General features: G+C 41.6%; 1 protein-coding gene across 2 annotated transcripts in view; it reads left to right on the top strand.

Annotated features, from left to right (window-relative positions):
* LOC139689389 (long-chain-fatty-acid--CoA ligase 5) overlaps nucleotides 1-13,489 on the top strand; it is a 184,537-nt gene that overhangs the window by 116,248 nt on the left and 54,800 nt on the right. Inside the window, exon 2 of one of the 2 annotated variants that reach the window (XM_071586483.1) lies at nucleotides 2,279-2,442. The exons of the other annotated variant lie outside the window; for it this stretch is intronic. Within the exon in view, the coding sequence (XP_071442584.1) occupies nucleotides 2,359-2,442 (84 nt within the window). The 5' untranslated portion in view covers nucleotides 2,279-2,358. The remainder of the gene's footprint in view (nucleotides 1-2,278; nucleotides 2,443-13,489) is intronic. 2 annotated transcript variants of the gene reach the window in all.

Here is a 13,489-nt window from a genome sequence, read left to right as displayed (position 1 = left end):
GCGAGGAACATTCAGTGTAAACAGGATGTATTATTGTACTTCGTAGATTTTGAGACGGCATACGGCATTGAAATCTGGAGGCAATTAATTAACAATTAGTGTAAATTATGAGTAGACTGGAGGGAAAGACATCCTATCTGGAACCAGCGTACATCTCAGACTGCACTGGATCGGATAACGAATAGGAATTCGAGCTGGGAGGGGAAAGGCAGGGGTATAAGAATGGATGCCTATTATCAACTGTGATTAAAATGTATGTACCAGCATGTGGAGGGTAGTGAGCGAGGTATAGAAAAAATGAGATGGTGGAATGAAAGTAGATGGGGAACTCTTCAAATCTCCGAGGAATTCTGATAATCAAGCTTTAGTTTACCAGTCAGTCTAAGGGTTACTATCAATGCTAAGAATACTAAAGAACCATTGTGATAAGTTTGGTTAAATCTCTCGGGTATTCAACAAGGTCAATTTCTTCATACCCTCCTCCGACGTTTTGATGTACGACTTGCCCGTCGCCCTCGGGGATTGAGGAATCCAAAGATGCGTGTCGTTCTAAGCCGGTTAGTTAAAACTTTGAGTGGTTCAGTTTGGCCGCTGATTGGCCTTTTTGCCCTGGTGTCTCCTGCTCAGTGGTATGCTCTCTCTGGTCTTCAGGAAATGCTCCAACGGCATGCTTATTGTGTATCCTTTGTCTCTGTTGAAGTCGTTGTGGTGTAGTCAGGTCTGAATTGAAAATTCGATCCCAACATTCCCGTGGTCGGCAAAGAATGTTCGTCTCCTCCCAGTTGACCAGATGGTTTCCATTCATACCGCACTGGGCTAATGATTGCTTTTCAAGTTGACACACTCGGAGATTCTTGCGCTGTTCCTTTATTCTAGTTTCATTCATGCATCCCGTCTTATTTCCAACGTATATTTTGCGTCATTGGAAAAACAATGGACAACTGTCAATCCTAGACATTTGAATCTATCGGAAGGACGACACCCTTGGCCACGACGCTAATCGGAAACCTACTCAAACTGACCTTTGCCTACTCGGCAGCGGCCAAAATGATCCACTCCAAAAGAATACAGTTTCCTCTACTCATCCACAGTCACTTCTGGCAAAGTAAGATTCAGAGAGAAAGTAAATCATCTCAAGAAGTCCTTCCTTGTACCACTGGTCACTGGTGATGCCAAAATATTTGGACGATAAAATGTTCTTGGATCCATGAAAGATGATTTCGCCGCAAAAGTAAACTGCTCTGGTAGCCAAGGAGCCCCTGGCATTCGTCTCCACATTATAAGGGGAAATCTCTCAAATTCTGGGAAGACTTGTTGTACACCTCCACCGACGCTGCGAAATGGGGTGGTCCAGGCAAAATACCAAATTGAGCCTAAAACACTGGGATTGTATAACGTACCATGAGAATGTATACCTTAGTATTTCCTCCATATCGAAAACCTCGACATTGGTCACTCTAAGAAATATTTTCTACTCGTGACGATAATTAGCGCCGAAATCACTTTATCTTGCGTATTCAAGAATTATTTCATGAAAAATACAGTCGATACGCAATATGATTTATGTTTTGTCGATATGATGATGTACACGAGAGTGACGATATTCTCGATTTGACCCATCTGTACTGTTTGATTTGGGTCGGAGGAATATTTAGAAACCGCCGTGCGACTACCTTCCACGTCAAGACCAATTAGGTGCAATTTCTCTATTGTTTGGTCGTATGATCGATGGATAATCTTTTCCATACACGACACGGTTGATACGAAGTTGTACAGTCTATATTCGACGCGTGCGACATTAACCGCAGGACCCAGTTGCTCGATACTATCACGATTGCCGTACGGACGATATTACCAATACTTATCGACATCCCAGATAGTAATTGCCATTGATGATATATCATCGCGATGATGTATTGTCACCAAACCGATAATTTTGTCATGGCGACTGTCAGCCTTATCTAAATGATACTCTGTTTTCTCCGATGGCAGGAATAATATTATTGCATAAGAATAGTACTAATTTATGAGTCTTACAATCGCTTATTTGGGCGGAGCGTGAGGAAGGAACCCAGGGATAGTCTCCCTTATCAGGCAGTGGAGTATTCGGGGAAGAGCGGGGGTTCTGATGGGCACCCCCCCTCGTAGGGGGCATGTTCCCTCAAAACCCAGCCCGTCACCGCGTCCCCTACCGCTTCCCCCGCGATGCTTTTGCGCCCTCGGGGGGCCGCACCGCGACCGGCGGGCCTGATAAGAGTGCTTGTGCGCCATGGTGCAGGGCTTGCCGCGCGCCCCAAAGGAAGGCGATCGGAGGCGGGCGGAGGCGCGAGGGGCGGAGGCGAGGACGCCGCCGCCGAGATGGCCACCGGCTGCTGCTCCTGCTTCTTCGCGGAGCCAATGAGGTTCCCCATCGATCTGTCCAACCAATCAGAGATCATCAAAGTAAGGCCCCGTTTTTTGTGTGCGCTTGAATTGGTGTGCGCGTGTGAGTTTGTGTGTTTATCCTGAGACTTGCATTCTTAGTCACAATCCTTTCTATACGTTTTCCAATCTCCAGAGCGTGCATTAACCCCTTCCCCGTAGCGCTGAAAACATTTGTGCTCCTCCTTCTACCCCTGCGGGCGTGCTCAATCTCTTGGCCCCACCTTCTGGTGGCGCCACAGTCATCTGTAAGCACGTTCCTCAACACCAAAGTCGTCTGAGCCGTAGGACTGGAATGAAATGCACCCATCTTTTGCCCAGTCTCTCGGCGTCTTTGGCTTGAGGTCCTGATCTGCGTTCAGCGTTGAAATGCGTCGACAATGAGCACTATATCTTTTGACATCCATTGAACACAAATACTTCAATCGGCACCAAATCCTCTGTAGGATGAAGCTTACGTTAGTCGAAATGGAATGACGTCCCACGTTGTCAAAAATTCAAAAATCGTTGTCATGGCCTTGAGGGGCAAGTCGATGAACGCGATGAAATTGTGAAAACAACGGGCGCTATTTCTCCTGATGCCTATCAAAATATTTCTGTAATAAACTCCCAGGACTTCTGATGCACGCGTATCTGACAGAATTTAGACAGTGCTGTGACCTGTGCTTTCATATTTAATTCGGAGCTGGAGTGATGTAAATAACCAAATCGTGTGCGTGTCTCTGCGCTCGGTGGCATGTCCCTGTCGACTAGTTCTCGTCCCAGCCACTTCTATCTGCATGTGCCGATGTCACTGTGATTTTTCGTTGAGTAATATTTGGGAATGATAAAATATTTTGCTATCCAGTGTGTTCTTCTTAGTTGGTATGGATTGAGGTTGACGAAGAATGATTGCATTCTGCAAATTTTGCACAGTGATACATTTTGGAGCTGTACATTATTGTCATTGTCAAGCTTTCAGTTTCGCTTCATGATAAAATTTGCGCGACGCTATTCGGAATAAAGAGTTACTGCATTTTAGGTCCGCTGGGCTGTTTATTTTTTGGCTATTTGTTTAACGGTAAAATCATCATTGTGTAATTAAGCATAGTGAGAGGAATTAATTTGTCATCAATTTTTATATTTTGAAGAGCCATGACAGTTAAGGTGGACTATGTCGCGACACTATGGCGTTATATCTTAGAGAAACTAAGGCGAGGTAGAATTGGCCGGAAGTGTGGTTACGGCATGATTAAAGAAAATTAATGCCTAACGTTTTTGATTGAATCAAGAGAAATCGAGAAAGTATTTTCCTGGAAGTTTCGCTAATGGGTTTATAGTTATTGAAAACTTAAAATAAATTTGCCAATAGGTTTACTGGAGGTTTTCTTTACCATAAGTATTGTATTTATCACCATTTCTCGCAGTGACTCACTCCTTATATTTCATTAGCAGAATTGTCCCATGACGTTTCATTTGCTCGCACACTCCGATTAATAATAGGCTAAAGCCATGAGCAATAGGAGGAAATGGGTTAAGCAATACCTTGTCAGAAGCTGAGTTCAAGGTCTGGGTCAAGCTGAGGGTCAAGAGGAACTGAACACTTCCACACTCGTTTCTTTTTACCGTCGTAATGAAGGAATTCCACAAAGTTAAACCTGAAACTGTTATGTTTATAAGTTGAGTTATTGTGATAGCTAAGCTCCTTTATGTGAGCACTAAAATTATGTATATTCACGGGAAATATTTATCACATTATTAATCTTGTCATTTGGAATAAATATAAGTTGTTTATTGCTAATATTACGCTAAGAAGTAGAACTAAAAACTTGATATTCTATATCTTTCTATATGCTAATGGAACCAAGAAACTTTCCTAGATCTTGTTATTCAATTCACTGTCTCAAAATGATGTCAGTTTCTCTACATTCATTTTGGCACTTTTTGAATTCCTAAGGAAAATCAGTGCTTGTATATAGTATTAATTTGAATAAACAAAGAAAGCGTATGCTGAAAAACAAAAATATACATAATTTAATTGGCCTTAAATGAACTGAAATAAATGTAATTATATTTTGCGAGCTCACATTATTAAAATTTTTTCTACCTACTTAAGTTTCTATACAATTATTCAATTGGTTTACACCATACTAAGTTCAATTATACCAAATAGTTAACTGAATGAAGGTAAATTGCAAGTCATTTCAGGTCGAAATTATCTTAACGAAATATCCAACTGAAGTCGTGCAAACGGTTTATAATATTATCCTTATCTAAAAGAGTGACATAATTTAAATTTTAATCAAAAGATCGACTGTCTGTGTATTTACTTTTATAATATTCTAAATCAAATCGTATTGATGAGCGTTTATATCGAAACAATACGAAATAATGATTCTCTAAAGCCCCCCACTTTATATCCCCTAAAATTCCGGAGTGTAAGAGGATGCCTTGGCCGGCTAGAATATTCAGCCGGAAATCAAGAGATCCGGTTTCGAATCCTGGTCAGGGCGAATTATTCCTCCACTTTGAAGTAGATGCCTTTGAACTCGCACGAATGTTTTATCCAGAAAAGCCTGCAACCCGCGTGCCTTGGACCCACACCACGGAAAGCATCGCTTTTTCAAAAAATGTTTCAACGCATTGACTGAATACTACTCGAGCAGCCGGCACTGCAAAACTCCATCATTTCTCGGTCACCGCTGCCGACCGCTCGTGTCGTTCGCATCTGCCGACGTCGAAGGGCACTTCTCCGAATCGCCTCTCTGTCAGGACGATCTCCAGGAGCGGCGGCGATGAACGTGGACGTGGGCGCATAATTTCGTCGTTCTGTGGTGCTGACGACATTTGCCGTATTTTTACTCGGTAATACAGAAAGGCTAGAATAGAGAACTACTCATAAATAAAGTCAAATGAACAGAAAGCAAACGAGCAAATAATGGAATGGGGCCAACAGGAAAACAAATTCGTAGGGAATTCCAATAGGGTGCCGGACCACCTTGGTCCGAGATGGAGGGAAATGCAAGATTTCCCCACGCAGGAACTTTGAAATGTTTGGAGGTTGTCAAAGGAAATAAGTGGCGCAATGGAATAGAAAGGAGATCGACACGTGGCGACTATGGGAGTGTCGCGAACGAAACCCGGGCGAGCGGACCCACTTCCTGCGGACGGTGGGCTTCGCTTCGGACATATTCCACCAGGGCCTTCGTTCCAGTAAATAGTAAAGTTAAACATTTACGGTTGAAATCGAGTATGTCCCCAGCGGTCCAACGAGGATCCACCGGGTACGTAAACATTGGTTCGAGAAGTAACTAACAATGGCGGGATTGTTGGATAAATTACCATGATAGTATTCATAAGTTTTAAAGGGAGAAGGGAAAACTAAAAGCGCATTTGGATAGGTGCAGTGCGCCTGAGCAAACCTATGATGCTGATGTCAGGGCCCCTCACTACCTATGCAGAACCGGCTAGAAGAAGGGAGATTCCAGCAGGATTTCATCACTTTCTCCCCAGTGAAAATGGCCATATCCGCATCAATCCGAACAGGAACCCAAAAATTCCTATTCAAAAACCCAAATTTAATCCGGGATCCCTTTCATAAACATATCTCACGCAACTCTATTAGCATAGTGGGGCAGGGTTCCCCACAACTCCGGCCACAGGCCACCGCAGAGACTCGAAGGGCTCACCACCGATGTATATGCAGAGAAAAGAGAAAATGGATTATTTTACTTTATTCTGTATAATACAAAACTAAAAATATGACAGCGCCTTTTATATGCAAGTGTAGTATTAATTCGGACATTTGTCCGAGGATGTGAAAACTCTAGATTGATAACCGAGACGACTTTCCCATGCTGAAAAACCGATAAGCAGTGGAAGGAGCTTGTAAAAACGGTTCTTTTTTCACCTCCATTAGGCTTGCATATTATCATTTAATCGGTATGCTAGTTAAGAATTTGTTTTAAACAGTTGAAAAAATATTGCAATGAAAAATGCTCGGTAAAGAATGACAGCAAAGTATTAAGTGATGGGACGCACAGGAGGATTATTCACAGCCATAGCCGTGGAATAGGTAAAGGTTATTTAATCCAGTGAGCGTTACCGCGCTCCCTCGTCTAAAATTTCATGTAGAACCATATCTTCGTTTAAAGGCAACATCATCATCACATGAACAACGAGTAGACATATTATTATTCATTGCATCTCTGATAGTGGAGTAAAACCGCGATTAAACGCTGGGGACAGTTTTTTAAGCACTATTTGGTACGTTCCAAAACTTTTTGTGCATTTATCTCCTATAATCGCGAAAAAATGTAATTATATTGCAACCCACGGAGAAAGGTCGTGATGCTTAGTTTAGAAAAATCCTAGGCGGGTAGCCTCTCAAATCGTAAATTCTAATTGGGCGTCTTGTTTCGATGACTATGCGTCGTCGGTGTTCCTCTTACTAGACGTGGAATACTCGATGAATCGTTATGGCTGCACCGCATTGCCTTGAAATCTCATCGGTCAGATTCTTCCATTGCGTAGACCATTGGCTATCATTGTAAAGTGGACTGGCCCGACACTTCAGGTGCTTTTATTGTTAGGTACTTACCGTTTTTCAAACGGTGGACAACTAAAAATTTAGCGAATCCCTGGCTAATCATAGCAATACTGCGGAATATCCCAGGGTTCATTGTACATATTTTTAGGTGAAATCTGAAGCTAATCCTATTGGAACACCACCACGTACTTTACGTACAAAATACTTTTACTTTATGCTGGCAAGGGTAAAGTGAAAAACGCTCTGATAAATGGTAATATGACCTGCAACCACCAATCGGGCATCAGAAATGTTTGCTTATTTGTGTGATACCATCGATGTATCATTCGATTATTTACAAACCAAAGCTCCACCTTGATCCTATTTTCCCCAAGACAGAATAAGGGATAAAAAGTAAAAATGTTGAACTTCATGCTAGATTGAGGCGAGAGTCAACAAGCGCAAGGGAATCCAGTGGAAAGAGATGTGCGGTGGAAGAAGCATGGAAAGTTAACGATATCAGGGCAAAATGGTCTCGCTCTGCGGGGAGATGGAGAAATTGACAGGATGCAAGAAAAGAAATGTCGCTCATAATATTAGAGAGGAAGTGGGTTTTGTGGTATTAATCGAGGAAGATGATGACCAGGCAAGATGCAAAGAATAAATGGAGGAACAATATGGTAAGTGTGCCTGGATATAGAAAGTGAATATGACATCGTAAATGATGGCTTAGAACCAGGGGCGCTCGGCTGCGAGATGAAAGAGGCATTGAGAGGAATGAACTCGAAGAAGGCTTGAAAGACAAATACGGCGGATGCACGGCTATAGGTTTGATATGACTCACGAAAAATGTATTCCTTAGGAAAATGAACAAAAAGATGGAGAAGAGGATAAATGAATACGTAGGAAAAAAATTGTTTCAGTTGAAGGATGAATACGCGTGATACCATAGATATAAGAAGCCCACTAGCAAGGGGGAGCTTTAATTACGGCCAGGATGGACGAGTATTTCTATGCCTCGTAGATTTAGAGGAGGCGTTCGACAGAGTTAACTGAGTACAGTTAATGAATATTTCGGTGAAGTTAGGAGTACACAGACTAGAATAGGAGTACATAGAAAACTTATCCTGAATCCGCACATATACATGTGCGCAGGTACGGATGACAAATGGAGAGTTGGGATTGGCATTGTCGGGGAGTAAAAAAAATATCCTTTATCACCTATTTCATTTTGTATGCGAAGAGAATGCATAAACTCATTAATTCAATTATATATAAGTATTAGCGGATGTTCTGCTTATATGTTGGGATGATCAAGCGTTGGCTAGCCAGTCATCGAAGTGGTTACAACCATTAATTTAGCGTATTGCAGAGTAATTTTTATATTTATGAAATGAGAATTGATCAAAAGGAAGCAAAGGTAATGAGATTCTCTAGGAACAGGAAGGATAGGATAAACGTTAAATTTGGGGAACATCACCAGAACATGTCGCCCTCCTACTTAGAAAGTGTTTTGGTGTGTTGGGGTGTGTAGAATGAGGGGTGCATTCAAAGCGGAGTTGCTCTAGGTAAAGAAACGTATAAAAAGAGGCGGGAGTTAATGAAAGGTCCCTTAAGTAAGAATATAAATAAAAGACTAGTGAGCATGGAACGTCGTTTTGTGTGGCTTAGATACTTGGTCGTTGGAACAGGAGGGTGAGCGTTGGATGGAAGCCGTTGGGATAAGAGTGAGGAGAATAATGGAGAAAGTAAAATAGATGGGAAGGAAAACAAACGATGAAGTTGAAGGTACGGTCGGGCGAAAGAGGCGGTCGTTGAGAGGAATTGGAAGGCAGGGCTAGCGGGTGCAGGGGATACTGAGAGGGAATCGGATGCTGAAAGCGATTTGCAGGGGATAATCCAGGGAATACAAGGGAGAGAACGAAAGAGGCATTTTGAATTGAATTTTGGGAAAAAGGGAAGCACACACAGCTAAGAATGAGCTCTATCAAATATGTAAGGTGGGGTTTAAGAAAATTTGGAGTCATGCTGGCTGTGGTCCATGAGTGCAGTGTCAGTTTATTGTCAGGATTCATCTGAAACCTAACCTAGGGTTGTAGACGATTGCTTATAACCCTGCTTTGCACAGTATAGCGAATGGTGAAATAGTGAAATTAATTGACCTACTTCATTGCCAAATAATAGACCTCCGCAACCACATCTCAGAATGAACCCTTCCCGGCCTCGGTGGCGGCGGGGTAACGTCTTCGCCTACCACCCCTAAGGTCGCGGGTTCGATTCCCGCCCAGGTGGATTTCCATTCATCTAGGGCTTGGTTGTATGTGATTGTCTTCAATATAATGTCTGTAATATAGGGTTAGGTGGAAGAAGGGACTATTAGTCTCAACCTCGCCCAATAAGTCGATAAATAAATAAATAAAATAAGAGGTCATGTAATCGCTCCATACATCGAGTGCCATTATGAGGAAACTAATCGGATGCTAATGGGGGAACTTCGCGTGACTTGTCATCGGTGAACAACACCTCGCGCGTATGTGCATCGCGGGACGACATACAATGTCTCATACCTCTGGAAATTGTGATCGCACACTTGTGTGCTTGGTTTTGTTGAAACATTTTAAATAAACTTTTGGTTTTTATTTGACTTTTTTTAGCTCTTTATTTAAATACCTTTATCCAGAAAAGTTTGAAGAGTACTTCACTTACTATATTACATGTTTATTACCTTTATTACTGTATTTTTATTACCTTTATTACTGTTTATTACCTATATTTACATGGATTTTTCGTATGATAATCTTTTAGTGATGACTCAAATGACTCAAACAAATAGGGATAAATTGATATAAAGTCCTAATATTCAAAGGTCATTATTGATATTTCACTTGATTTGGACGTTGTACATTAATCCTATTAAGTCATTAGTTTAAAGGAGAGCTAACGAAAGCTCATAGGTGCACCTCCTGCCTTTTCCTCTCGGGATCGGCGGGGTAAACAACCCTTATTTGAGTTATTTCAGGAAACTTGACTCACCTTTATGAATTAGTCCAATCCTATGTATTTGGCGGCTACTTGATATTCCTTTATCACACTCATACCTTGCATCGTATAAGTTATATCGATATTGAGACTTACATACATACATGAAATAATGTATTATCATCACGAAAATGGCCTTCATGGCTTGGGTAGATAATTATATGGCAGAGATAATTTATTAACTAATTCTCGGTTTGGGAGTGATTCTTAAATAAATTGATTATGTCGTCTAATAATCCATTGGAATAGTAAGTTGGTCATAGCATCATTAGAAACGAGGAATGGTGCATACGTTTTAGGGTGGTAGGTTGCATGTGATAGTCTCACTTATCTAAGAAACAAGGCTGTTGAATTTCATTGTGTGGATGAAATGGAGATGAACTACTACCTTTCTGTTCATGAGTGAATTCAATAGTTAGAACTAGAGCAGTGGTCAGTCCTCTCTACTTTTTCACTTCTTTCAACAATAAATCCCGTATTGGAGATATCTTCGAATGAATCCGTACCCTTAAAACTTCCCATCAACCTTGTTTGTCCTTAATTTGTATTTCTATCCTTTTTCCCTATCTCGCTATCCGTGTGAATACGTTTTCACCATTTGGAGGGTTTTCGCGTTAGAATGCGTGTGTGTGTGTGTATTGATTGAAGTGGTTGAGTGCTCCGGAAATCTCGAGTAACCACGGCGTCCATGTGGACCATCTCGAAGGGAGAGATGGTGGAGAGATGCGGCAGCCCGTTGGGTAGAACGCTGGGGTATTGACCCGAGAGCTCTCCTTGGATTTCGGGTGATGCCTGAGAATCCTCATCGAGAACCCACTGGGAAATCGCAGGCGGCACAGGGAATGCCTCCCTACCCAGATGAGTGGATTTCTCAGGCCGTCGTTGAGGGGGGAGTGGGGCAAACCTCGCGCCCGTCAAATCACCCCTCGGGTGGATCATTCTTTCCTCTTTCAAAGGTCATTTGAAGTGCACTTGAGGTGAAGCACTCGTGTGCCAAATACCAATAAACTTAAATGGTTATATTTACCTGTGAATAGTGTGCTCTTCAGTAATAATATCAAATAAAAGTTATCTAATATTACAGTTTTTACCCAGTAAATAAACCAAAGATTTTGAGCAACAGGTGTTAATCAATTGATCGACTAAAAGTATAAAAATGCATAGAATTCCATATAAAATATTTCCTGCTCGTTAATGGGTGAAAATTAAACTTATAAAATGATATATCCCCCTCTGTCAAACACCATGTCAATGATATCATACCCATTTACTTGTCAATCGGCCATTGCATCGGTAATTTTGTCGTCATTGGTTTTTTTATTAAAACGCATCAGCTTGTGCAAATTCGTGTAACAGTTTTTAATAGTGATGAATATTGATGATTTATACAATAGTTAATATATTTGGCGAAAAACCTGAAAATAGTTCATCTGACACAATCCGCCAAGAATGCAGATTTTACCTTTACAGTAAAAAAATGATTCCCTGAAACCCATTAAATTTGCGAAAACTTTTAACCCTCTCATATCATTTATTAAGAGTCAAGTCGTAATGGGACTATTTTTTGGAATAAGCGCAACGTTTTTAATTTTCATTATGTCAGTTTCTCTATTCTTTCATTTTCCTAGTTATGGGTTTCACTATTTGGCAAAATAATTAAGATTGAGAATCAAAATTAACTGAAATTATCAGTAGTTTCAGGGTTGGTAAACAAGAGGTTGTTGTCTTAGTGTATTGTTTGTGGCAAATACAGTATGTACTACATTTTTGGGCATTCAACTGAAAAGTAGCGAACTAAATTTTTTTATCCAATTGCCAAACTGAAATTACCCCTGAGAAACGTGATGAACGATTGAAATACTGTCTGTTTGGCATGACATTTCTGAGACTAAGGAGACGTGTTTCTGAATTTAATTCTCTAGCTAGTCAAATTTTTCAGGACCTCAGTATAAAAAATGACCCAAAATCCCTAAAGTAATTTTCTCTGCGCACATATACAGGGTTCGTCCGGAAAATAGGTGTACTGATTTTTTCCCGCCGCTCCAGGCGCGCCCAGCACCACTCTGACGGGCTGCGATTGGAGGGGGGTATGTTGGCAAGCGACGCTGAAAAAGACAGTCGGCTCTGAGCTGTGGTGTAGTGAGGAGCTCTGTTAACGCGAACCTCCACGCTCGACCCACGTCACGGAACGCGATGCCGAAGTTTTTGGAGCAGCGTTATTCCATCAAATTTGCAGTAAAGCTTGGGAAATCGCCTACCGAAACTGTCGGTATGATTAACCAGACTTACTGGGAGTCAGCCATGTCCAGAAACATGATCTTTCGGTGGCACAAGATGTTCGTGGAGGGCAGAGAAGAGGTCGACGACGAACCACGGCCTGGACGCCCATCAACGACACTCACCGACGAAAATGTGCGAAAAGTTCGCGATGTACTGAACTCTGATCGTCGTCTTAGTGTTCGGATGATAGCAGAGCAGTGTATTGTGCCAAAAACAATAGTGCACGAGATTAAAAACATCTGGCGAGCGATCAAAAACATCTGGCGAGCGATCAAAAACATCTGGCGGCTGCATCACGACAATGCGCCGTCTTACACCGCGCTTGTCGTGTCGGACTTCTTGGCCAAGCACGGCGTGGCAACGCTGCCGCACCCGCCCTACAGCCCGGACTTGGCACCACCGGACTTCTTTCTGTTCCCGAAGATAAAGAGGAGTTTGAAAGGAACGCGATACGGGACTTTGGACGCCGTCAAAGAGGCCGTGACGACGTGTCTTCGAGAGGTTCCCGATGATGCCTTCGCGGGAGCGTTCCAGGAATCGGAACGCCGCTGGAACAAGTGTATCGACTCACAAGGGTCCTATTTTGAGGAATATTAGCTTAAGATATGTAAAAGTGTAATAAATTTTTTTTCCTGAGCTCAGTACACTTATTTTCCGGACGAACCCTGTATTTTGGCGTAAGAGATTGACTCAAAGTCTCTGAATTTGACTTAAAAAAAAAAAATAAGAATGTTCTTCGTCATTTCTTTTCCTAAAAGATAACACAACTCTTAGGAAAATGAAATGCTATTCCATTTTTCCAGTTTCGTATTAAATCGACACAAAAAATGTTCTGTCCCCCGCAAAAATAATTTCCAAATTCGCAAGATTTCAAAAAAAAATTCAAATCTCCTATTTTACAATTTAACCAGATCGAGGTTAAATTTTAAATTGAAAGAAGAAAATTTTCAAATTTTTACTCGGTCAGCTTCATGTGTTTCAATGTTGAAAGTTATTTCGGTATACAAAAAGTAGTGTGTCCGAAATACATGTATACAGGGTCCGTACAATAAGTATCGCGACTGGTTCCAAAAATCAAAATTTATTGCAGTTTTCATTACAATGACTTAATAATCTTCAAAATGCATTCCTCCTGCATCGATGCACTTAGTTCGGCGCGTCTGCTGCTCGTCAAAAGCCCACTGGAAGTTGGTTTCCGGAATACTCTGAGAGCCTTTGTTGTCGCCGCTTGAACCGCCACGA

The sequence above is a fragment of the Hetaerina americana genome, unplaced genomic scaffold (assembly GCF_022747635.1).
Source record: "Hetaerina americana unplaced genomic scaffold, ioHetAmer1.1.p SCAF_23, whole genome shotgun sequence".
Lineage (NCBI taxonomy): Eukaryota > Metazoa > Arthropoda > Insecta > Odonata > Calopterygidae > Hetaerina > Hetaerina americana.
Note: the sequence above shows the minus strand (reverse complement) of the source record. Positions and strands in the feature narration are given on the sequence as shown.